Source organism: Falco naumanni, chromosome 5 (genome assembly GCF_017639655.2).
Source record: "Falco naumanni isolate bFalNau1 chromosome 5, bFalNau1.pat, whole genome shotgun sequence".
Taxonomy (NCBI): Eukaryota; Metazoa; Chordata; class Aves; order Falconiformes; family Falconidae; genus Falco; species Falco naumanni.
Genome location: NC_054058.1, coordinates 91151776 through 91178127, shown reverse-complemented (window position 1 = coordinate 91178127; position 26352 = coordinate 91151776). Strand labels below are relative to the sequence as shown.

At 45.3% G+C, this 26352-nt stretch overlaps 1 protein-coding gene across 6 annotated transcripts in view; it reads right to left on the bottom strand.

Annotated features, from left to right (window-relative positions):
- Positions 1-361: 361 nt before the first annotated feature.
- CELSR1 (cadherin EGF LAG seven-pass G-type receptor 1) overlaps positions 362-26352 on the bottom strand; it is a 176779-nt gene continuing 150788 nt past the window's right edge. For 2 of the 6 annotated variants that reach the window (XM_040594252.1, XM_040594253.1), the window contains exons 25-35: positions 23564-23738; positions 15796-15908; positions 14358-14437; positions 12961-13087; positions 10895-11020; positions 10441-10577; positions 9816-9919; positions 8811-8978; positions 7625-7867; positions 7054-7318; positions 362-6027 (exon numbers count right to left, since the gene is read on the bottom strand). In XM_040594252.1, coding sequence (XP_040450186.1) covers positions 6003-6027; positions 7054-7318; positions 7625-7867; positions 8811-8978; positions 9816-9919; positions 10441-10577; positions 10895-11020; positions 12961-13087; positions 14358-14437; positions 15796-15908; positions 23564-23738 — 1563 coding nt within the window. In that variant the 3' untranslated portion in view covers positions 362-6002. The remainder of the gene's footprint in view (positions 6028-7053; positions 7319-7624; positions 7868-8810; positions 8979-9815; positions 9920-10440; positions 10578-10894; positions 11021-12960; positions 13088-14357; positions 14438-15795; positions 15909-23563; positions 23739-26352) is intronic. The other 4 variants (XM_040594248.1, XM_040594250.1, XM_040594249.1 and 1 more) reach the window with 4 other exon arrangements.

Here is a 26352-nt window from a genome sequence, read left to right as displayed (position 1 = left end):
TGCTCCCAGGAAAACACCAGCCTTGCAATTGCAGCACATCCATTCCTGTGGGGAAAAGCAAGAGGAGGCCTACTGCCAGCAAAAAGTTTTGGCAACTGAAAACTGACCTGACTGCTCTGTCCTGGATTTTTCCGGTGGTGCTGTGGAGGCTCGTGGTGGAAATACCTCTGCTACTTGGTGTCCCTGTGGGGCTCCTGGGTTTGTCTCTGGGGTTGCAGTGAGCTGGACTTGCTCTGCCAGCAGTGCTGGTGGTGGCTGTTACCCAGCAGTTCTGGCTGGCGGATGGGTCATCTAGGTTGTCCTGCCAAGCTTCAAGTTGGACTCTTGGAGAAATGGTGAATTCTTTTTATTCTTTTTTTTGCTCTGAGAAAAGCCCTAGGTAGGAAAGAGGAGACTCAGAGTTATGTAGCGCTGACTTGATGGGAGCCAGCTGTTTCATCCCTCTGTGCATCCAGTTCTCTTCTGATTTTAATGAAATTTGGTCAGAACAGAGAGGAGAGGGTCCCCCACATCCTCTGCAGCAAGGAAGGTTCCCCGGCGTGTTCTTCTTCCCTGGGGCAGGTGCTGTAGAGATTCCCTCTCTCTGTTTCCCAGTCTGCTGCTTTCTGCAGGGCTGATGAATGCCAGCACAGCAGGAAAATCCTGGGCTGTGCCCACTGCTCGTTGCAACCGAGGAGGGGGGACTGAGGAATTAGAACCAGCAGAGGAACGCTTCTTCTCTTACTTGAAAGTCTTCGGGGGAATTTGGATCTAAATAGGAGATGAGTAGTAGCACACATCTCTTTTGCAACCTGTACATCTCAAAGGCTTCGTACCCAGCCCTGCTGCAGCTCCTGCCTGATGGCAAAGCAAACTCAGCTGGTCTGGTACAGCTTCGTTACACTGGACAAGGCTTTATATAAAATGATAAACGTTAAAGAAGGATGGATTATAAACATAAAAAGGACTGGTATACAAAAATGAGATAACTAGATATAAGGCATCTGGTGGATTTAAGATCTGTAATGGATTAAAGGTAGTTTTTATTTTAATCTAGCTACTTAAGGTGGGGTTTTCTGCTGTTTGCACGTTTTTATCTATAGTTCCTCACTAGGAGTACTTGAAAGGCTCCTCTACAGCTTGTGCCACACCAACCAGCTCCATGGCAGGGGAGAACTCTATTAGCAAATCTGCTATATGTAGTAAAACTGTGTGATGAATTTATTACAAATTTGAAAAGTTTCAGGCATGACTGAAGATCACTCATTTTATGTGCTACTAGTGCTTATTGCTGTTGTAATACCTAAATTGGAATGGCCTACGTGTGTTTTAAGAAGGTGTTTTATGGTATAAGATTTTTACACTGAGCCAGTTTTCCACCTAGGTTTTAGGGCGAAGGAGATAGCGCCAGAAGAATATCTGTGAGCTGATTAGTAGCCAGGTCTTGAACCTTATTTAAACCACAGGGCCATTTCATGGAGCAGTGACTGTCCTCATCTGGCTCTGCAGTACTACAGCAGTACTTGAACTGCAGAGAAAGCAGAAGGATTTACTACGGAAAGGGGTTGAGACTGGTGACTTCTAAGGTAGCTCCCTGCAAGTTACCTCCTTTCTGAATCCAGAGGGTGAGCATCGCTGAAGGATCAGGAGGTAAATACTCTCTAAGTACAAAAGGTTTATCCTGGGAGTTGGAGCAGGCAACTCCGCTTGTGTGCTGCTTGCCACGTCTATCTAACGCCCTAACTGCAATGAGCATCAGCCGTAACTCACCCTGGTAGCTAATGCTGCTGTACCGAGCACCTGCTGTGAGAAGCCAGCCCAGCAAGGTTCCTCTCCGGTTAGAGAGAGGCAGGCTTAACGCAGATGGAGCTTGCAGCAAATTCCAAGGGATGCACCGCGCATATCTGCATCGCCCGCAGAGGCAAGCTAAATACTCTGCTAGAAACAGGAGCATCCTGCTGCCAGCGTGCTCCAGCGAGAGGAACCAACATCAACAGAAACCTCTTTGGGGCCACCTCGGTTGCGCTGGCTCTGCTGCAGAGGCCGGTGCCGCCGGGAAGCCCTGCCCGGGGCAGGTGGCTGCCCGGGAAGCTGGCGTGTCACTTGAGTGAGTGAGAAAGAAAATATAGAAGCTGCTTTTGGTTTGTGCTTGGTGTAACCCAGGTGAGATCAGCCAGGAAAGTTGGTCGCTTCCCTTGGACAACCTGGTGGAGAAGAGCCGTGTCAGGCGTGCCTTGTGGGCATGGCAGCTCAGCCCCTCCTGACCGCCCGCTCGCTCCCGTTCGTTTGGCCGTTTTGTGCCAGTGGAACAAACCCTAACCCTTACCCCTAAAGCCAGCAGGGCTTTTCCCTGACCCTTTCCAGCCCTGAAACATGTGCCCTGTGCAGCTGGAAGTGAAGAAATTAACCATTCCGGGCTTTCTCATTTGTTTTATCCAGAAAATTGAACCATGTAAGAAAATGTACCGATTTTTCTCAAAGTCAATGTATGATTTACTGCTTCACCTGGAAACCTGTTCCCTTCACTAGCTGCCAACCACAGCAGCTGCTGTTCTGCACTTGATTCAGCAGGACGTTCCTAACATGAAGGGAACATGTAGAACAGGTCCAGGTGAAAGGGATGTTTAAGGATATTTATTTACTTTAAAACCAGGTATTCTTTCCCCTCTTAAAACACGCTGGCCTTTTGGGAGCTGCTTTTATAACTAATGAAATTTCTGCACAGCTTTTTTATTACAGGTGGGTTAGTTCGTGCCATAAACGTGGGGCTTTGCTTTTCTTTCTGAGTAATGGTTTCATTGCAGATCCTGCCTGTTTGCCTTTCCGCTGCAAACCCTCCAGCTGGCTTTGGTGGGTGCTCACTAGCCCTGGGAGTTTTGCTGCTGCTGAGTGATTTTCCAGCAGCACCCAGCAGCTCGGTGCAGGAGCTGTGGGCTGTGGAGGCTTCCTTGGGATTGCTGTCCCCATGGGAGCCCAGCTGGGACCTGCCTCCTCTCGCCAGTGCCCTGCCTGGCCAAGGATCATCTGGTGCATCGCACGTGGAGCTCGTCTCACCACTGTGTTTCTCTCACGCTGTTACTCCTGCCAAAGCTGTGCTGTGCCGGCGGGCTCTGGTGGGGGACTCTGTGGCTGGGGTGGAAGCACCAGCGTGGGCTCTCCCTGGTTGCTTTTCTAAGGTCTTCCCTTGCCCTGCCAGTCACATCCATCACTTGCTGATGCAGAGGGAACAGCAACTGGGAAGCACTTGCTTGTGGAGGTTTTGGGGGAGACCTGTTCCTTCCTCTGCTGCTCACCCAGCAGAGCTGGTGCTGGAATCACTTGTACTTTATAAATACTTTCACTGCATTTAAAAACATCACACGCAGGGACCCCCTGTGCCAGTTGCGCTGTATATACATGCACAGGACTTCACATGATCATTATTTCCACAAGCATATGAATATCTAACAAAAACACAGACACGACTCAACATTCTTCACTTGGAAAGTGTCACGTAGGCTTAACATGTGAACGAGGTCATTCGAGACGGACTTCCAAAAAGCTGCCATCAAATGACCAAAAGCAAGAGGTTTTCCTGCACATTGTGTGTGTGTGTGCGCGCACGCGAGCGTGTCCATCTGTCCACCTGGAGCAAACCCCCCACGTGACACAGCTTGAGGCTGGAAGCATCCTGCAGGGAGCAACACTAGCAGCTGATGTTTTACAGCCTCTGCTTCCTCCCGATGGGTACCCATACTCCCCGCTCCCGCTGCTGCTTTCTAAATGCTGGGAAATGCCATTTGGACCCTCAGCATCTGTACTGCCCTTAACATACATGACCAGAGGAAGAACACGAGTTCAAAAAAAAAAATCTTAATTTATTGTAAATTCTCCTTTCATCTGTGCTGCAATTCCAGTGTTCTGCACATTAATAAATATACATTTGTTAAAAAAAACAAACAAAACCTCCAGTGTCTAATCTGCCATAAAGCTTTTACAAAGTCATAAAAATAGGTTTTAATTTTTTTTGTCATTAATACAACTGACCCTCATTTACTGCAACAATTATGATCAAAATAAAAACTACCTACATCTCACTGGGACAAAATATACATACACAGATGTAAAAACAACTAGCATGGGTTATACACAATGCCTGAGCACACAGCCAAGTGCCAGACCCTTAAAACATTCAAAACATTTTTCCATCAGAAAACGTCACACAGTATGTTGCATAATTTTTAAAGGAACAGCATCCTCCCTCCCGCTCCACTTCTAAAGGCCTCCTTGATACATTTGAAAATGCATAGGAATATAATGAAACCAAGATTACAGTATATATTATTTCATTTTTTCCTCGACTCCTGCCTTTCTCTTAGCTTGATTTTCTGTTTTTTCTCTTTCACACACAGGGTTACACATAGAAAGCCAGTATTTTCCCCAAAGGGCTGCTATGGTGAGCAAGGAACTCCTGAGAGGAGAGGAGGTCACAGCTACACCACCGCCGCCCTTTGAGTTGCGTATTCCCACCACGGGGAGCCACCAGCAGAGCTCTGCCCCATGCTGTTGGATGCAAACTTTTTCACATCTTGCTTTTCCTTCTCTTGTAAACATCTCAGGAAGGTGAAGACAGCAGACAGGCTATGCTTAACTTTCCTATACTTGTGAAACCAGCACATTTTGTGGGAAATACGAAACCTTAACCCTCCCAGGTGCTTTTTGAAACACCAAGGTCAGGGCTTTGTCAAAGAGCTGGATGTCCTTAAGGACTCGTATTTCTGCTTTGATCGGCAATGTGCTGACTCTAGCTGGAAAGAAATTAACAATAAAATAAAATACTGTGCCTGAGCAGAACTTGCCCCGTGGGAGGAGGACCCTCTTCTTGGGACGTGCAGAGCACTGGTTTGTTGCAGAGCCAGACCAAAGTCAAAACCTATCATACAATGACACCACTTGTTGGGTTTTTTTTTGTTCTTGGTAAGGGAAATATAGATTTGACTTCTTCCAGACAAGGACTGTGTTGAAATCAACTTATTTTTAGTCCTGAAGTTCAGTTGCTGAACATTTCAGTGCACTTGAGAGAAGAGGTCAAAACACCAAGAAATGAAAAAAACAGAACATTTTTTGTGGGTTTTAGAAGAGGTTACAAAAAAACCACCATACTGTGTCCTTAAAGTGTTCCAAGATCTGTCAACAAAGCTTATATAGTCATGGATTTCGATGTAATCTTTACTGTATTACTCTGAAAACTGCATTGTGTCTAAGGTGGCTTCCATGCAAACCTCAGTTACTTTATCAAATGCCAAATTCAAGTAAAATTGTGCAATGTTCATATAAAAAATATCAAAACCTCTTTTAATTGATTTCCTATTATCAAATTAAGAAGATCAGTATAAATGTAAAATATACAAAGGAACTTTTTCTTTAGCAACACCATACAAAATATATAAAAGTATCTACACTTTTTATATATATATAAAGTTGCTTTTTTTTCTTAAGACAACATGTCCATAGGGAGGTGGATAGAGATGCTGGCATAGAAACGAAAGGACACTTGTTGGGATATTGCTCCCTAGAGCCCAGCAAGCCGAAGGGTTCACACTGTAGCCGGACAAAACTCCACAAGAGATGTCTCCTGGTGCTTGTCTTAAAGGCTCCTGGATTGACTTGCTGTAGGTCCACTGTGATAATAACAGGTTTATCCTTGGTTCTCCCCAGCAATAAGCAACCCCTGCAGCACTGTCCGCACTGCGAGCAGGTATCCGTCCCTCACAGTGCATCCTGTGGCCATTTCCATGCATTTTGGCATGGGTTCATGTCGCGTGGAGCGTACCGCACAGCAGCCTTATCGCAGGCGCATCTGGGCACTGTGTCTCCACCATGAGCAGTCAGGAGTCTGCCATAACGTGAAACCACGCAGGAATCAATGCCCACCTTGTCCTCCTCGCTACGTGGCCGCTCTGATGAAGTCTGAGGAGGGCAGGCAGCAACCCCGCAGCAAGGAGTCCAGAACCGTGCAGCAGTGATCACAGTTTCCTGATGGTTCAAATTGAAGTTTCATTACTGCCTCTGTTAGTGAGAAGAAGCAATCATGCAGACTTAGGGTTAAACAGGCACAGGCAAACACTCCACTCGAAACCACCTAACCCCTTTTAGTAAGGGCTCATGCTCCCTAAAGTTACCATGCCTTGCCAATCCAACACTTGCAAGGGGGATGCTGCCCTGGAGGGGAAGACCCGCCGAGAGAAAGAATTCCAGGTAGTACACAAGAGATGCACTCTTCAGAGGAAGCCTATGGAGGGCTTGTATTTGGCTAATGCTTAGGTGAAGATGCAAGGTTCACACAAAAATCTTACAGGCTGTTAGAAACCTGGTATTTCAAAGACAGATGCATGTGATCTGCCGTCCAGAGTTTTACATTATGCAAAAGGCACGGAGATAAAGCAGTTGCCTAGCACAGGTTGGCTAGTTATTCTCCAGTCATGACAGTATCACCTGGTAGCAGCAAGTAGTTAATGCTTGTTAAAGGTAGCTCTGTTTCCTAGCTAACCAGGATATATTTCATCCACCAGTTCCCAGCTACCCAAAAACGTACTTTTACAGTGAGCTGGGAGTGGTCTGTGCATGCAGACAAAATGGGTGTCTAAAGCACGGTGGGACAATGTCAGAGTTAAAACCGGGTGAGAACTTTTCTCAGTTTGGAGAAAGAATGAGGCTATATACATAAAATGTATGCACAGACTTTACATATGGCTGTTGTCCTCATTTTAAATGCAAGAATTACGATGAGTAACAAGGTTTCTGAGAATACCCTTTGACTGAGAGCTTGCTTAGCCTTTTGTTAATGTTTGATTTCGTTTACAACGGCAAATATGCACATCGATCATCACGCAGCAGGTGGGAATTGTGCACCTGGTAATTTAGGGTCAGTAGCTTGATGTGGCACTTTTCCTGCAGCCTCTGGATCCCCTGCCCCAGCAATGTTTTCCCTCTGCCCAACCGGACACCCACACCATGCTCCCCCCAGGGCTGGAAAGTGGAGGCAGAGGCCAGAGCCATGGGAGGTCTGCCAGGGCATCCTGACGTGGCACTTACTCCGAGTCCGAGGTGTCGGCATGTCCTGTTCCCACGTGGACATTCATGGCCATCCCGTTGAGCTGGTCTCGAGACTGCTCCCTTCGAGCATTTTTTACTGTCACCCCAGAGTCTGAGGGAGAGCGGACCCCATCATTTGTCCCCAGGGAAGTAGTCCTGGATGAGATCGTAGTCTGATTGTAATCTGATAGCTTTTCCCGCAGTCGATTCTTCATATTCTTATCCACCAGGGGGGGAGGGTAGGTGACTTTGTTTTTTAAGATGCCTGTTACGGAAAAGAGGGAATAATGAGAATTTTGAAATGTATCAGTAATTTCCTATATCAGGCTGAACACATCCAATAAGTGACTTTTTATATTCCTTAATTAGACTTCTAGTTTGTCGCTTTATTTCAAAACCAAAAGATTAGGCTTCAGCCACTACCTACTAGCTTCCCATGGCGTATTGAGTTACACGGGCTGGAGCCACTTGGAAAGCGTTCTTTCCTGACAGAGCTACCACATGAACTAATTAACGACCGTTGACCCCCCAGTCCCCCCATCCGGCTGTGAGGCTAGGCTGGCTGTCCTACCTTTCCTCTGCTCTGGCTGCTGGTTATTCTGGTGGGACAGAGGTCTGTTCTCCTTCTGCTGCCCTTCATTCTCATTGTCCTGCGGTACGTCGTTGCCGTGGTTCACCTGGTTTTCCCTGTGAAGCTCTACGTTGACCTTGGTCTCAACTTTGAGTTTCTGTTTCCCGCTGGCATCCTCACCATCGCTGGCCGTTACGCACTCTGTGGGCCAATAGGGTTTCACATGATTGGGAAGGGTATCAACTGCAATGCAAAAAAACACTAGCTCGAAAACCACTTTTGATATGTTTTCTCAACCGCTGCCCGGCCAGACCTGTTCTCTTTGCCTGGGGAGGAGCTGTGTGTCAAACCAGAGCAATTCTTCAGATGATCCTTGCTGGACTGCACTGCCCTCGAGGTGCAGCAGCCCCCACAAAGTACACCTGGTAGGATGGAAGGGCGTCCAAACCCTTTCCAGAGCAAGGTCGCTGTGGAGAAATGTGAGGCAAACGACCTCTCAGCTCTCCAGAGCTGGCAATCCCGCTGGCTCCTTGAGGAGGCTGGTTTCTGAAGGGTGAGGGCACCGAAGGCACCTTGTGCTGTGTCTGTGCCAAGCACCAGCACACAGCCTGGACATTTGCCAGTCAAAGCTGACTTATCTTTAGGACAAGATGAACTGTGCCTAGAAATGCCTGCACCCTGCTCATCACCAGTATTAATATTAACGGCCAGTGATCTCCAGCTCTTTAGGACAAGAAACTCCCCAACACCACTAAATCCACATGCCTGTATTGCATGAAGAAAGGTGGGTATTTCTTTCTTCAAAAACATTTCCGCAAAATATTTCTGCCTTCAAAACAGCCATCTTCTTCCTCCTCTTCTTCTTCCTTCATATGAGACTTTGCTGGCGGGGTAGCACCATTTCCAAGTGCTGTGGGTACCCACCTGCAAAGGCCACTCTCTGCCTGAGTGCCCTAAGTCGCAGATTTGCTCAAGCATCCTTTTACTTGTGCTCAGTCACCCCTGTGAACAAGCTTTTGGGAAGAAGAAAGGTCTCTAAGCTGGAGACGACAAGGATCTCTGTAGAAGCACAACAGCAAGGATGCTGTCTAGGCTGTATGGTAGTCTGGCGAATTTGTCCCATCTACTCTAAAGATATTTTATAGACAGGAATAAACCCATTGCTCTCCCCTTGCACTGGGAGTACCTTTGGGTGTGCTGTGGACTGGGCCATGTTCATTGGTTTTGGAAGTAGATGTGTTCCATTTTTTCTCTGTCTCGAGTCCATCTTCCTCACTGTCTGATGAATGGGAGGAGGCATAAGAGCTGCTGTGTTCATCAAGGGACAGTTCGCTGTCGGAGTCTGAATCATGCTCTACAAATGCAGAAAAGGGAAACACAGCAATAACAGTGTGGACAGGAGCTGAACAAATCAATTTCACAAACGCACAAGGAGAAAGAAAAGGTGGGTGTCTGGTTCAGGCCATGCCAGGGATGAGCTCTTACGTCCCTAGGTGTACACAGAGTTAAATCACAAAGCCTGCGGCATCAATCTGAGTAATTTTAGGAAGCACAATCGCTTGGCTCAGCTAGTGGGCAGGACCTTTTATGTGCAGGGAGGGTGCAGAACAGAACGGTGACACTTTTTTCCTTATTCAATGTGCAGAACAGCACGTCGTGCTTCACAGGATCCCAACCAACACAACACACAGGCAAACCAAGGTACCTAGAAATATCAAGAATCTGCAAATGCACTTAGAAGACTTAAAAACTGCTGCAAGGCAACAAAATTTATCAACGTGACCCAAATTAAAGGAAAACAGACAGAAGACGCTTATCATTTTCTTGTACAAAACACAGGGCAGTAAAGGAGGATATTGCCTCAAGGTCTCAAATGTTAAAAGATCTCCAATTAAAAATGAAGAGCAACAGCACATCATTTGTGAGGAAGAAAGGGGATGCCAGAAACTGTCAACAGCTGTGACAGCTGTCAGATTAAAACTGAACCATCACAAGAAGCAGATCCCTGATATCTCCATTTCAGGATTCCCTTGTAAGGCAGCCATTGCATAGCTTGTTATACCAAGAGCATAATGAGAATGAGATACACCAAGGCAGAATAACTATTCTTCCTGTTACAGAAGCCTTTGAAAAAAGTGCTGAGAAGGAGAAGGTGCACAACTGGGCCAAAGCATTTAGAAATCATTCTTACCATTGGATTTTGATGGATTCCTATGAAATATGGAGGAATCTGCTTCAGTCTGACCAGCCCTTGCTTGACTTAAGGATCCACTGAGCTTATGAGCAGCCTCATCCCTTTGGGAATAAAAACAGAGGACGACTTTCTTGGTCACTTTACTGTTCTTAACAACAAGGCAGACAGGCAGATGAGATTCGTCTGGTCAAACACAGACAGCTGCAGTGGACACTAGCCAGCCTATGCTTGATTGGCAATGTGGTCAAGCAAGACATAGGTTATCCTAACGTCTTTCTACAGCAAGCCATAGGTTATCCTACTGTAGCTGTCTGCCTTTGGCCACATGAATCACACTCTGAAAAAGCCTGAAGTTAATAAGCTAAATTGCACTCCTTGAGACATGTCTGAATTTTAACAGGCAAGCAGCACGGCCAATGTAGTTATGTTAACCACTGCACTGTTTGAACTCCCCGCTGAAGACGCATGCAAAAGAAAATGCATGACAAATTACAGTCACATGAAACAGAACTGTGAAAGACATAAAAAAGTAGCATTTGAACCACAACATTTCTGTTTTCCACAAGAGCAATGAAAAGGGAAAGGCAAGCACCTGAAAGCCATGCACCTGCCACCTGATTACCTGAGAATATAAGCAAGGTAGCTATTGTGGCTCTTGGCTGACCTGACGGTGCTTTCTAGGGAGACAGTGGATTCCCCAATAGTTGTGCGATACATATTTGGCTCTTCTATATATGTGTTGTTACAGTTCAGAGACCGCTGAAGGGAAAAAAAAAAAAAAAAGACACAAAGCAGTAGTGAATGATCCTGCCCAAAGCTCATGTTACCCACAAATGTATTTAGTTTTGAAGGGACCAAGTGGTTTTTGATGTTGACAAAAAGAATTCTTTCCTCCCAAAAGTTTTAACTAAAATAGCAATCAAAATTTTTGAGAGGGGCCATCAGTAATCTTTATACAAGTCACTGAAAGCAATCAGACAATTCACTTAATTACAGACAAGCCCCCTGTAAGTTTATTTTAGGTAACTTCTACCAGCAAAAGGATGTGGTTTTTTCCCCCGATGTTTTTTCCTTACAGTTAATAATGTAGCTCTTGTTGCAGTGGAATCGTCTGGAAGAGGTTTCTTCCCAGTTAAAGTGTTCTTCAAGTGCTTCCTGACTTCTTTGTTAAATACGCAGTGGAAGAAGAAAATGAACAGCCCCTGGATCATTTTAGAAAGAGGAATGATTCATTACTACCAAACTGCAAATACAGATATTAGAGAACAGCCGTTTTGAAACAACCCCTGAATTCTAGTTCGTAGTCCATGATTTCAATAGCAATAACTGTTTTATGTCTTTGACTGAAATGGCATTGACTGATCTTATAAGGACTTCTTTGTAATTCGCTTCCAAGTTCAAATGTGCATAAAAAGCCTGGGAGAATCTACATAACAATGTGTTCCTCTAGGATTTACAGAGCAGAGCTTGTGGTAGGTGCCACCTTCCCTCGTTATTTGGGAAGAAACCCAAATATCAAAATATCCAACAGGGACCTCAGTGTCCCACTGGAAGACATTGCAGGAAGTTTCAGCGTTGTACTGGCGCTAAGGTTTTAGAGCTTTTACACCCATGATGAGACAAAATCAGTAGCAGCACATAAAAAATATCATAGCCTTTAGTGAAAACCTCTGGAAATGGGGAACTTCTGTGGTAGTTATCCTTACTTCTGTTGGTTAGAGAACTTCAGAAAGCCTTGTGAGATGTGGAGAGGTACTGGAGGCAGAGAGGTCCCAGCTTTTGACCCATACATTCCTTCATTCAGCAATACCTCCTGGTGGGAAAATCACTAAAATGTCCAGAGCCGGGCAGTTGTTGGCTGCCAGGAACACACATTAACAGCTTTCACTAGGGGCAAGGAGCACGCATGTGCGTGCCTTCAGATGTATTTTCTCTGAGGGAACTCATGCAGCTGCCAAATCGTTATCAATTTTGGTTGGAGATATAGCATATAGAAGCCAATCACTCATGAAGTTGCAGCTGTACCAACATCACAAGATGCCTGCATTTCATGATTTCAGCCAAAATTGACTTAGAGTAACTTTAAACTTCAAGCTCACTTTCTGAACATTCAGTCAAACACAATCTTAGCTGGCATTAGCACTTTGGGATTATTCATTAATAAAATTCACATAAATTTCTCTTTAAAAATACAAGTTCAAAGAAAGCAATGATGTGAAATGCCACATACCACTGTGCCTCTCTGGACAAGTTTGGAGAATTCCAGCTGCTGACTTTCTTTCCTTTCATAAGGTTTACATTTAATTTAGTTTTATTTTAGGCTTGTGGAAGCCTGGTTTTACAGCCTGTGTAGGTGTATTCATTTCAGAGCACACCAGCTGACGTGGCAAAATGACCTTCTCCAGTCTGGCCTATCTCATGTGCTGCCAGGGCACGGACAGTCATCTCCAGGGGAGACCCATCAGACTTCTTTTTTTCCTTTGGCTGCAATTTGTGGCTGTGGTGCTGCAGTTGACCAGAGTGTCCCGCTAGCAGTAGCTGTTTTAATACTGCAGGCACTTGCCATGGCAGTTACGGCCATCCTTGGTCACATTCAAATTGTGACCAGCATGAACCTTCATGCCTACTTCCATGCCAGTCTTCTACAAATAACTATTTCCTGCATCTTTAATCAATAAGTGTATACTAGGACGGGCTACCCAGTAAAACCCTAATGCAACGAGTTGTATTTCAAAATCATTATCTGACTTACTTCCTTAAACAGTAACTTAATTTGTGAAAGCCTTGAATTTGGAGCCGTTCACTCTGGGTGAAATAGAAGTCTCTTGTTTGCGGTAGCAACAGAACAACCGTTAACAACGAGCACACAGAAGATTAACAAAGATTTTGTCTCTAGGAAGATAGAGGTATAATTGCCTGCTGTTATTTAACCGTCACAGGTTACAATAGTAGAGCACTTATCTTTAGAATGACTAAAAGTGAGAAATGCAATTATGCAAAGTTATGGTTTTGGTGAAAAGAACCCTCTCACTGAGAGAAGAGAGCAAAAATTGCGTTTGACGTCTCTGTCCTTCTTACGTTAGCTCATGTTTAGCAGGTTTTTGGAGGTCTGGGTGCAGCAGCACACTGCCATCCAACTTACCTGCAGGCAGCTGAAAACTGCAAAGAGATAGTGAAATGTCATGACATCACTGTTCACTGCCATCAGCCCCAGCAGCCACGTGGCACTGATGAGCACCAAGAGCAGGAATGCTGTTCGCAGCACAGAGCTGTAAAGCAAACACAGACAAGCATTTGCAGTATGACAGGATACAAGATAACAGCCCAACCACGTGCCCAACGATTCAGCAACTGGAAAAGCCCTTTGGGAAAATTAGGGCAGTGTTCACCAGCTCCCAGTTCCCAAGTCTCTTATTGCACTACTCAACGACTTAGCATATTCAGGTAAAAAAAACGTGATTTCTTTTCAAGTTTGTTCCCAAGGTTTTCTTCAAACAAACCAGGCTGTTTGTCAAGCCCATGCTGTTCACCCTTGTTGACTCTGGGGAAGAGATCTGGGCAGCAAATGCCCCTGTCCGTCTCGTTTCTGTTTGTCAAGTTCACTCTCACATTCTTTTTCAACATTACAGCCCAAGGTTTTGGATTGAGGGCACTGGGGAATATTTGTTTGCTTAAATACATTGTTTCCACAGACACTTTCAGAAGATGGTCACAATTCTAGTGGCAAAAGTGTTCTACTGTGTGTAAAACAGCTGCCGTTAATTAGCAAATAAACCCCATTTGTTTAGGGAGATTTAAAAAATAAACTTAAAAAAATTACCCAACAGCCAGGGCTGAATAAATAGCTAGAAGACGACTTTCAAAATCTCATACAGCTACTTATTTGGGGAAAAGAAAAAAAAAATAAAAAAAGGCTGTCTTGCCGCTAGCTAATCACGTTTCAGTTCACAGATAAATTCTGAGCTTTGGTTAAAAGAGACGTTAATGGGAACAGGCTGCCACAGGAGGCAGAAGGTTGCAGTTTGTGAGGCTTTCTGCTCATCCCACAGGAAACAGGATGGGAGGAGGCTGGCCCTCAGCACAGGAACCTCAACGAGTCCCTGCCAGGACACGGCTGGCAACCCAGGCATTCGGTGAGGGGAGACCCTTCTGAGCCACGGGTGAGCATGGGGATACCCAGAATTATGCCTACCTGGGCATGCCACAGGCGGAGGTGAAGTGGCAATGTAGTAGGGACTATGATGAAAGACCTGGAAGGACTGTAATGATACCATCCGGAGGCCAGACCCCTCCCTCTCCCCTCCCTTCTCCTGCCTACACTTGGTGGTGGTGCAGAGCACCATGGTGGAGGTTTTACAGAGCCTCCAAGGGAACCCCAGGAGTAGGTGGTGAAGCAATCACCAATCATCTTGGCCAAGGTTTACTGTCTCCTCTAAATATCTCTTTTATTTCCTGCTCCAAGACTTGCTTTTAGGCAATTCTGCCCCTTTATTATTCCTAGCCAGAACTTTTCCTACAGGTTTTTGAATCCAAACTTACACGACTCCAGTTTTTTCAAATGAACGTTGCCTTCGTCTGCACGATGCTTTCATTGCTAATATAAAGATGACAGTGTTTATCTGAAAGGGAAATTGAAATAACAGCATGGATTCTTTCTGTACATTTGTTAGAGCTCAGTTTTCAATTAAAATGTGATTTTTATCCTAAAATGGTTCACGGTGCCAAGAATATTTTTCCTTCAATGTACAGGTCTCCAAGTTCCCAGATCCACCTCGTTTTAAGCTGACATGGTCAAGAACATCCTGGGACTTGACCTGGATAAGACTCAGTAAGATGGCCCTAGGCAAAGAGGCTTGAGTGAAAGATAGAAGTGTCAAGAATGTTTGTCCTTGTCCAAACCAGAGTCCACTCAGCCCAGCATCTTGTTTCAGCTGAGTCAAACCAGAATATAAGAATACAGTAACAGAGCAAGCATACTGAGCAACTGATAAGTCCTGTGAATAAATATACTCCTCCAGCCTCCACCGATTTCCACAGCTGGGATGTACTGGGTGAGGTGGTGCATTTGTACTTAATCACTCATAGCGAATATCGATGCTGAGAAATTGTCTGGTCATTCACTTTCCAAAACCATGCAGAGCTTTACCACCGCCATCGTCCTGTTTCTGGGAGTTTCCAACTTTACTCTCTGTGGTGAAATGATGCAGCTTGTCTAGTTTGTTCTGAATCTGCTGCGTCCTGCTACCACTTGTGTTGGAAAAGTCACTGAATGGTTGCCTCCACAGTCATCTTCTCCAGGCCACCACACTATTACAGGCTCTTCCCTCTCTGCTTCTCTGCAGCTTTCTCTTCTCTAGGCTGAAGGCTGCTAGTCCACTTAGTTGGACCTCCAGCGGGGGCTGTCCCATGCCTTTCATGACTTGTGACCCCAGCCTATACTGCTTCCCAGTTTACTTCATACTTTTTGAGATAGGGAGACCAGAACTACACTTTGGTATTCAAGAAGGAGTCACATCACAAATATTTATCTTCTGGTGCTCTGATACTGAGGGAAGCTTTAAGGCAGAAGTTAAACACCAGCCCATTCTTTTAAATTTCTGAAATTTGAATTATTTAATATTTCTTTAGGACTTCTGGATGAAGTGACTTGTTATGGCTTGTTTTGCTGATTTGTTTAATAAGCTCACTGACCAACCCTTCAAACATGGAACAAAGCAAATGGGAAAAAATAAATAGGTTTCTGGCCATACAGCCATTGTTCCACAAGCAATCTTTACACTGGCAAGCAGCCCTCTGATTTTCAGGAGCTTACCTCATGCCTTATCTGTTTTAAGCAAAAGAGGCAAGTTTGAGTAAATCAGCTTCAAATGCAAAGAATACAGTTGCTTCATATTATGACTACTGTTTGATAAAACAAGAGAAAAAAATGTAGCAGTAAGGAAGAGACAGCTCCAGACGCCAAGTCCGCCATACTTACAACTACAACAATTACAATGGGCCCAGCAAAACTCCAGATAAGGGTGTCATGAACAGAAAGCCAGCAGAAATCAGGGTTCCCGTAGCCTTGTGGATCCAGACCAACAGCAAGCCCTGCGTCAGAAATGTAGAGAAAGTACATCAGAAAGGTGCTTCTGAGATCTTCTGTACAACCAGGCACGTTTTCAAATCACTGTCTGGCAAACAAAATGATTGCGGCAAAATGTGTTCAGCAGCAGAGTCCTGGAAGTCAAAATCAAGGCAAAACCAAAGTCTTTATGCTGGTCACTCCATATCAAATGATACTATGAGTTTTGCCCACCAGAACAAAGTTCAGCTGCACGAAAATGACAATAAATTCAAGTCCCAAAATAATTCTGTTTCAGCACAGTTTTATAGTCATGTTCACACAGTATGATGAAGCCTTGAGGCGGAGTGACATGTTGAGGAATTTCAATAAGCCTATGCAGCAGAATAACATGAATCATAACTGAGGTGACATCTATATTACAAAAAAAAGTGCATTCTTAACTGCTGTGAGGTTGCTGTTACTATAATAACACCAGAGACAAAGGAACCTGGGAATTCACAGGAGTTAACCGCTTGAGCTCAGGTGGGATTAATTTTAAGCTGCCATCCCAGGTACCTCATCTTGGTTTCAGCACTGTTTGAAATGGAGTTTGCTAACGCCCCCAAGGCAACTGAGTTAAGAACACACATTTTATTGTGTTATTTTTAAAGCTTGGACAATTCCAAGGGAGTCCAACCTCCACCTGCTGATTTACAGAGCTGCTTGGTTTGGTGACCTAAACAGTTTGCCCATATGGTGATGGACTGGGATTCCTACCTTTGACCTGAAAAACCATAGAAATGTAGAATTATTTTGCTTGGAAAAACCTTCAAGATCATCGAGTCCAACCGTTAACCTAGCACTGCCAAGCCCACCACAGACTGTGTCCCTAAGCGCCACATCTACACCTCTTTAAACATCTCCAGGAACAGTGACTCAACCACTTCCCTGGGCAGCTCATTCCAATGCTTCACCACCCGTTCAGGGAAGAAATTTTTCCTAGTATCCAGTTTAAACCTCCCCTGCAGCAACCTGAGGCCATTTCCTCTTCTTCTATCACTTGTTCCATGGGAGAAGAGACTGACACCCACATCGCTACGACATTCGGTCAGGGAGTTGCAGGGAGCAGTGAGGTCCCCCCTGAGCCTCCTCCTCTCCAGGCTGAACCACCCCAGCTCCCTCAGCTGCTCCTCACAGGGCTTGTGCCCCAGACCCTTCACCAGCTCCGTTGCCCTTCTCTGGCCACACTCCAGCGCCTCGATGTCCCTCCTGAAGTGAGGGGCCCAAAACTGAACACGGGATTCAAGCTGTGGCCTCACCAGTGCCCAGTGCAGGGGGACGATCACCGCCCTGGTCCTGCTGGCCACACTGTCCCTGACACAAGCCAGGATGCCGTTGGCCGCCCTGCCCCCCGGGCACCCTGCTGGCTCCTGCCCAGGGCTGTCACCCAGCCCCCCCGGGCCCTTTCCCCCCAGGCAGTTCCCAGCCCCCTGCCCCAGCCTGTCGCGCTGCGTGGGGCTGGTGTGACCCAGGGGCAGGACCCGGCGCTGAGCCCTGTTGAACCTCCTACAAGTGGCCTCGGCCCATCGGCCCGGCCTGCCCAGCCCCCTCTGCAGAGCCTCCTGCCCCCCAGCAGATCAGCACTGCCCCCAGCTCGGTGTCACCTGCAAACTGGCCGAGGGTGCGCTCGGTGCCCTCGCCCAGGTCATTGATAAAGGCATGAAACAGGGCTGGCCCCAGCACGGAGCCCTGGGGACACCCCCTGTGACCGGCCGCCAGCGGGATGTGACTCCGCTCACCACCACCCGCCGGGCCCGGCCGGCCAGCCAGCTTTTAGCCCAGGGCACAGCACACCCACCCGGGCCGTGAGCTGCCAGTTTCTCCAGGAGAACGCTGTGGGAGATGGTGTCAAAGGCTGTACTAAGGTCCAGGTAGACAACGTCCATTGAGCCTTTCCCTCATTCACTAGGTGCGTCATCTTGTCATAGGAGATCACATTAGTCAAGCAGGACCTGACTTTTATGAACCCACGCTGATTGGGCCTGATCACCTGGTTGTCCTGTATGAGCTGTGCGATGGCACTCAAGGTGATCTGCTCCACAACTTTCCCCAGCCATAAGGTCAGGCTGACAGACCTGTAGCTCCCCGGATCCTCCTTCCAGCCCTTCTTGTTCACAGGTGTCACATTTGGTAACCTCCAGTCAACTGGGACCTCCCTGGTTAGCCAGGGCTGCTGAAAAACGATTGAAAGTGGCTCAGCGAGCACTTCTGCCAGCTCCCTCAGTACCCTTGGGTGGATCCCATCTGGCCCATAGACTTCTGTGTGTCTACTTTATGTAGCATGTCACTAACCATCTTCCCTTGAATTATGGGGGCTTCATTCTGCTCACTGTCACTGTCTTCTGGCTCAGAGAGAACAACTGGTATTACTATTAAAGACTGAGGCAAAGAAGGCATTAAGTACCTCAGCCTTTTCCTCATCCTTTGTCGCTATGTTTCCCCCCCCCCATCCAATAAAGGATGGAGATTCTCCTTAGCTCTCCTTTTGTTGCTAATATATTTATAGAAACTTTTAAAATTGTCTGGCAGTAGCCATATTAAGTTCTAGTCGGGCTTTGGCCTGTCTAATTTTTTCCCTGCATAACCTCATGACATCCTTGTAGTCACCCTGAGTTCTCTGCCTCTTCTTCTAAAGGTCATAAATTCTTTTCCCCTGAGTTCCACCCACAGCTCTCTGTTCAGCCAGGCTGGTCTTCCCCGCCAGCTCATCTTTTGGTACGTGGGGACAGCCTGCTCCTGCATCTTTAAGATTTCCTTCCTGAAGAATGTCCAGCCTGCCTGGACCCTGTGGCCCTTCAGGGCTGCCTCCCACAGGACTCTGTCCACCAGGATCCTAAACAGGCCAAAGTCGGCCCTCTGGAAGTCCAAGGTGGCAGTTCAGCTGCACCCCCTCCTTACTTCTCCAAGAATCAAAACCTCTATGATTTCATGATTGCTATGCCCAAGACGGGCTCCAACCACCACATCACCCACAAGCCCTTCCCTGTTCACAAAGAACGGGTCCTTCCCTTGTTGGCTCACTCACCAGCTGTGTCGGGAAGTTATCTTCCACACATTCCAGAAACCCCCTGGACTGCTTCCCCTCTGCTGTATTGTACCTCCAGCAGACATCTGGTAAGCTGAAATTCTCCAGAAGAACAAGGGCTAGTGATTGTAAGGCTTCTCCCAGCTGCTTATAGAATATTTCATCTGCCTCTTCATCCTGTCTGGGTTGTCTATAATAGACTTTCACTTGCCTTGTTGGCCTTCCCCCTGATTCTTACTTGTAAACACTCAACCCTGTTGTCACCATCATTAAGCTCTAGACAGTCAAAACGCTCCCTAAAGGACAGGGCTACTCCACCACCTCTCCTTCCTTGCCTGTTCTGAAGAGTTTATAGCCATCCGTTGCAGCACTCCAGGCGTGTGAGTCACCCCACCATGTTTCTGTTATTGCAACTATATCATAGTTTTCCCACTGCATGATGGCTTCCAGCTTCCAGCACACTACACCAGTGTGCATTGGTATAGATGCACTTCAGTTAGGTTATTGATCCTGGCACCTTTTTTGGGGGGAGAAACCCCAGTTCCTACATGACCATTCTCAGGTGCTTCTGTGGTTTCTGACACATCAATAACCCTTGCCTTTGCCATCACATGAATCTCCGTTCCCTCCCTCCTCTGAAATGGCAGATTGAAGGACCTCACTAGCACACCGCCTCTCAAACACTGGCATGCTGCCCCAGGGCTTACCTCCAACAAGCCTCATTTTATCCCTTTCCCCCTTCAAATCTGGTTTAAAGCTCTTTCAAAGAGTCCTGCCAACTCCTGTGCAAAGATCGTTTTCCCTCTTTGAGACAGGTGTTCCCTGTCTGCAAAGGTCTTCCTTCTTCAAGACACGGAAAGTGACCCCTATGAGGCTTATGGCCAGTGACATATGGTAAATGGCTACAGCATGTTGTCTGGGCATCGGGGGCACCTATTGCGTTGAGCGTATGTCCTGACTGGAGCAGAAGGCCAAGGCTGACGGCAGTGCTGCTCACCGCGAGAAGAATTCATGTGCATTAATAAATGCCTTGTTTGAATTGAAGCCCATGTGCGTTGGTGAAAAGACACTGAAAAAGGGAAAGGTAGTTGCGTTTCACTCTCGCTGCTTAAATCTGGCCCAGAGCCAATATTCACATCTGGTACAGGCCTACGGTCTATGAAAATTAAACTGGCTATTTGGCAAAGCAGTGGATATTGGATCTGTTTTCTCTGCAATGTGGAATGAGATAGGACTGGTTTCCCTCCCTGCTCCCACTGGCCCTTCCACCACCCCCTTCAGCAGCTGCCATTCAGAAAGAATTAGCCATAAACGATTAAAGGACCATAAAGTATTTTATACAGATGTGATTATATAGACAAGGTCTGTTTCCCAGGACTTGATTTCCCCCATTAGCGGGACTTAAACTACAGTTTGGCCAAACATCTGGCTCTAAAAGTAATTGGCAGACAGCAACATTTTTTCACTCTCAAAATCCTACCCTGAAGTTCTCCATTAAACAAATAGGGCAAATTGCAGTCTTTGGGTACGAGGTTCAGATTTTACTGCAGTCAACAATATGTTCAATAACACTACCCAAAGGCAGAATTAAGCCAATGCAATATAATACAGAGAATCATTTTGGCACATCAGTTGAATGCTGCAACCTGGCTGTCCTGAGCAGACCGAGTGTGTGGGCTGCGTGACAGCTCACTGACGTTTGCAGGAACTGGGGCTGGCCCTGTGGCCAAGTGTCCTGTGGGGACCAGCACCTATCCCAGGAGCGTGCCAAGAGCACGCTGTGGGGAGGTGCTGCCACAGGCAATGTTTTGACCCTTCTGAGCTCCTGCGGGCTCAGCGGCGCGTCTGACTCAGGCAACTGTGGGTCAGCCTCTGCTCTCTTCTGATTCATCGCCTTGCTTAGTATTCACAGCAAAGAGTAGATTTGGGAAGTGCCATTTTCTGGGGGATATTGGTTTTAGGGCTACGTAAGAACCTGTTTTAACATAAGCACTGCAGTCTCCATGGCAAAGCAGTTGCTGCACACATATGCCAACTGGTTAGTGCGTTGCTATGAAGACATGCAGAACGGGAGGGGTCTTGCTTGGTGCCAAATCCAGCCCTTTGCTCCTGAGGCAAGGAAGTAATTAAAATCCCTCTCCTAGATGGATCAAGCCACATTTTAAAATAAGCAAGCTTAAAGCAAATTTAAAATGTTACACTATCACTCCTCATGGAGAAATATTCCAGAATCACACTCTTTTGAGGGCTGTAAGCCTTCTCCCAACTTCCATCCTACTTTTATTCATGGCAATTTGCTTTTCCATGCTGTGACCAAATTCGGCTCTTCCCAGTTGGAGTGTTTGTTATGTAAACATTTTACTAAGTTTCCCCCCATCCCCAAAGGTCAAGGTTCGCTTCTGCCAGTAGCCTGGTCCCATCACAGATACCTTAGGACCACTATGACCGCGCCTGAAATGAATGTCAGTTTGAGCATGGAAAATAGAAAAAAATAAATAAACGAAACAGAATAAGGCCACTGCTACTGTAGGTTCATATATTTTTTTTTTTCAGGATAGTTGTGATAAAGATGAAATGGCATAGATATTTATCTTTCAAATGAAACAAAAATGTCCTTTGCATGTCCAAAACTAAAATTCCTTCCCATATCTAGACTTTTCCACTATTAAGAAACATATACAATCCTTCTTTCATAAAGCAGTTTAAAAGAGACTGTGTTTAAGATGCATGTTATGAAGTTCGAACCTTTTTCCTGTTTAGATATTAAAATTTACAATCTATAAAAGAAGCTTATTTAAAAGATGTACAGTAACAAAGTTATCCAGGCATAAGAAATCCCACATTGTGTCATTTATGATTAAATAACTTTCTCTTCAGATGATTTCTAAATCTGGAAGGGTGATCTAAATGCTTAGTTTTCTTTATTCATCATTTCACAAAATCCTCTGACTTGCACAGTAATAGGGATCTGACTTTTCATTTAAATGGACTGCAAATTCAGTAGATTCAGAAATTAAATTACAGCAGACAACCCAGAACCAGAACTTGAAACTTCAGAAGCACAAAATAGTTCCAGAGAACAATATCTAAGTAAAAAAATGTAAAAATGGTGTACATGTAATATTCAGACTGCATAATACTGCTGTTGAGAAGGTCTGAATTAATTTCAAATTCAGGAGAGAAGCTAAACATGAAACAGAAGATCCTTTTGACAAAATTCTTCTAGAGAGTTATGTGTTCTGAAATGCAAATTGTTTACTGTTATTTAATGATAATACTTATTTTCTACCAGAAATGATGCTGCCAATTGTCTGATTGCACTTAAACGTTCCTGAATGTCCTACAGTAGTACTGTTTGTGCTGATAAAAGTTACACAGGTCTGAAATTTTTTAGAAGTTCAAGGACAATTTCTGTTTAAGATGTCAGGAATGTATCTAGAGTGTCAGAGCCTTCTGGGCTGCGCCTTCCATTGTGTTCTAGGTAAATTGATAGAAGTAGAATTTATGCACAAGGTGATATGGAAAAACGAATCAGCTCTCCAGAGAGAGAACTAATCTGTACTAACCTATGCTATGTTTTGGCACTAAACTTTTTCCACACAGGAAAAAAAAAGGCATATATTTAAAAGTGTAACTTGTTCCATAATATTTTTCCATGTGTATATCAGTGATAGCTATTTGTTTGATCTGAGAGGCATCTAAATCTCTGCTATTGCTGACAGTATGTTGTTATCTGTAAAAATAAAAGTTATTGGATAAAAGTTAACTGTCTGCCTATGATCTGATGAGCATGACAACACATACATGCTCAAATAGTTGAATCAAAAAATCTGGCTCCAACTGTTTGGCAAAGTGTACTTCCCAAGGAGCTGTCTGCCTGAATTAACACAGCACCATGTGCTTAGGGTAGCACTGGAAACGTCTGATTACAAAAAAAGACAAAGTGAGGGCAGAGATAGATGTGCCTCTGTGGATCACCTTGGAACAGTTTAAAAGATTACTGTCTCCAGCTTTTCATTACTTTTCCTCAAGTGGCAGTTACTGCCTTTGTATCTGAAACGAAGTAAAAGGATGCTTGAGTATCCTCAGCTTGTTTTTATGCCAGGCAAAACAGAACTGCTGAAATCTTCTTCAGGGAGCATTTACTGCTGGCCGAGGGTAGGCAATGGGGACATGTAGTGAAGGGCAGTAATGTCCTGTGGGCAGCACTGTTTCTGAAGCCGCTGCAGCTACCTCCCTGACAGACTGTGTATCCACACCCCCAGGTACCAGCACATGGAAGGAAAATTTCTGAAGGCTAAGTTGTTAAAACAAAAATACTGTTATTCCTAGGCAATGTTATCAAGTCCTGTTTTAATCTGGGTGCAATTAGGTTTACGTTATTGTAAAACTGTAAGTATCTCTTCAACTGGGGCAACAGGCATTTGGTACACAGACCTGCCAAATTCAGGCTGACTTCTGCTAGACATGATTCGTTGTTGCCTTTGTTCAGGAAAACACGCAAGTGACAGCAGTAGTTAAGCGCATCCACAGCTGTCTCGGATGGGGTAACTGGACAGCAAAGACGGCAGGGAAAGGAAAAGAAGCTGTTTTGGGGTGGTTGAGTCTCAGTACCTGTTATGATGGCAGGAATGCCCCAGCCAACAACGTAGTAGAACCGCATGTGCCCGAAGTTGATGTTCCTCACTTCAGTCAGCATCCGGTAGATGTGGAGCTGCTCCACGAACATCCACGCAAAGGTGCTCATGTAGAAATAATGCAGGAGGATGGCAATCACAGTACACACGAACTGCAGAAGGGAAAGGGCAGGGAAATTAGAGTTGCATTTCTGAATCACAACCTGGTGAGCCACCAGCTCCCCCGTGCAGCTAAAAGCAAGTGTAATAAAAAGGTTTTGGCAGAACAAATATACCGTCACTAATTAAATTTTTCAGAGTTTAAAAAAAGCTGTTCACATTGTGAAAGCTTGTAGTTTTAGGTTTGGGGTTTTTTTAATTGTGTGGCCTGTTCTAAGTCTGGTTCACCTTTACCCTATTAACCCAACATGCTTTTGGCAACTGACCCTGCCCTCCACGTTCTGTGGCTAACTTCTCTGTGCATATTTGCTGCAAAGGTGAGCATTTTGGCTATTCTGACCAAACTCCTTCTGCTTGCGGGAGAGGCTTAGCTGGCAGAGCTCCTGGCTCTTTCTCCTATGAAGGCTGTAGACCCTTTGCCCTGGCTGCTGTATGAGTCTCACATGCACAGTGCCACTACACTGGATTCAGCCACAACATGTTTAACTGCAGCAGCTAAACCAATTTAACTGTAAAGCCTACAGATGGCTCCCGAGAATGGCCACCCTCAGCCCTGCACTGACTCAGTGTATCCCATTTCCATATCAAGGGCCATCCTATGGGTTTTTCTGCTACTCGAGTTTTTCCGGAAAGAGAGATATATCTCTCCAAGGAAGTGTGCCATTTTGGTAGCTTTGTTTTGTTTTAAAGTAGAACATATTTTGTGTCTGATATTAGTAGATACAAAAGTAAAAGAAACTCTCCTTGTGTTTGGCAGAGGTGGAATGGAGGTCTGAGAAGTTCTTAGGTCTTCAATTTAGGACCGGGCCCTGAGAAAGTCCTTTTTGCCTGAAAAAAACTTTACTTCTGGGCACAGAAATCCAAAGTTTCAGCACAGGAAAAATGATTGTGCTGAACATGAGCAATGGATGATCTGTAGACTTTAACTAATGAAATCCAGCCTTTCTTTGAGGAATTTTCTTACCAGTTAAATGAAATGTCTTTCTCACAAACAGGAAAAATTTGACATGATCTTATGATCTAATGTAAGATCAGCAGACCATTTTGCCCCTATGTGTCTGTGTCATAGGTCTGAAAAGGTCTGTTCCATCTACACCTCCTTTCCTGGGACTTTAAAAAAAGACTGAGACGCAAAAGCATGGATGCATCCACGGGGTAAGGCAGTGGCCATCTCTTCTGTCCTTGTAGCTCTGCCCTTCACTGATGAACCCCACAGACCTTGCACATCTATACTTCAACAAGTCACAGGGGATGCCTGGCTGTTACCACTGGACTAAAATGATGCAGCCTGAAGTAGACCACCACCAACTCCACAGATCAACCTTTTACCTGATGTTGAAATCAGAATATTTGACTACAATGTGGGAGAGTGGCTTCTAGGCAGAAGGTGGCTTCTAGGGGTTAACCCTCTTCTTGTCCACTGCAGAAAACCACCCTAACTGCCAGGCTGTAGGATATTCTTGTCCAGAAATGCTTGGCAATACCCTCCCCTCTTGAGGCTGTGCTACTTGCGTCAGGCACAGAAGTCATGAGGACAAACAGAAAGCAGGCTAGTGCTGCCCAGGTAGTTCATGCCTCCGGCTAGGAACAAGCAGATCTGGAGCTTCCAGTCCCAGATTTTTATCCTATGTCAGCAGCACAAAGTGGACTATTCAGCTCTGCCAGGCTGAAAGCAGCAAAAATGAGGGCCCTGCTAAAACCAAAGAGACTGGGCCCTTAAGGTGAATAGGAGGAACAGCTACAGTAGGCAAAGTGGTAGCTGAAGTCATATTTGTGACCAAATGGCCACCTTGAAACCTCTGACTTTCACAGACTTGCATTTCTGCAGAACCTGCTAACCAGCTTTCCCTCCCACCTTAAGTTTGATGAGTGAAAACAGTAATGACCACAAGCATCTGACACCTGAATTGAAATCTTGCAATTAACCTTCTTTCAGAAGCAAAGCAAAGATTTTGCCAAGGATCTGTTGATAAGCTTGAATTAAGGGCACTTTGTGTAACCATTTGATTTTTTTTTTTTTTCTAAATACTTTACATTGTGTTTTGGAACCTTTTGTTCCCATGCAGAACTGACCCTGCTTTCAGACTTCGGCATGACTTTTTAGTGTTTTTTCATGATATAATGCTCAGAAACGTGTATTTCCCTGCTTAACTTTGCTGAGTGAAGGAATCATACAAAGACTGCCAACTTTCTGGATTCACTTACTGCATCAGTGTTGTTATAGCACCAAGTGTTATTGAAAATGTAGCTCACCAAATAAAAGACCTTTCTTTCCTCTATGCAAGCAGGCCTTTTTTTGTTACTGCTTGCACATGCATATGAGTAGGCTGCTGCCCTGAACATTACCTTTTTCAGGTAAGAAAAAAAAGACAGAAAATAAATCACTTTCTATCAATAGTCCATGGAAAGATTAAAACCTCACCCAGAAATGTGACTTAATTTACAGAAACCCATAAAAGCCAGGCTGAGTGCCAAGCAGTGCAGCATTATTTGTGCTCCAGCATTCTTTACCTCTTTATGCTCATCAGTGCGTGACTCGTTAGACAACTCTCATTCCATACAGACAGATGAATAATTGTCTCAAGCAGACATGGCTTACAGCCCCCC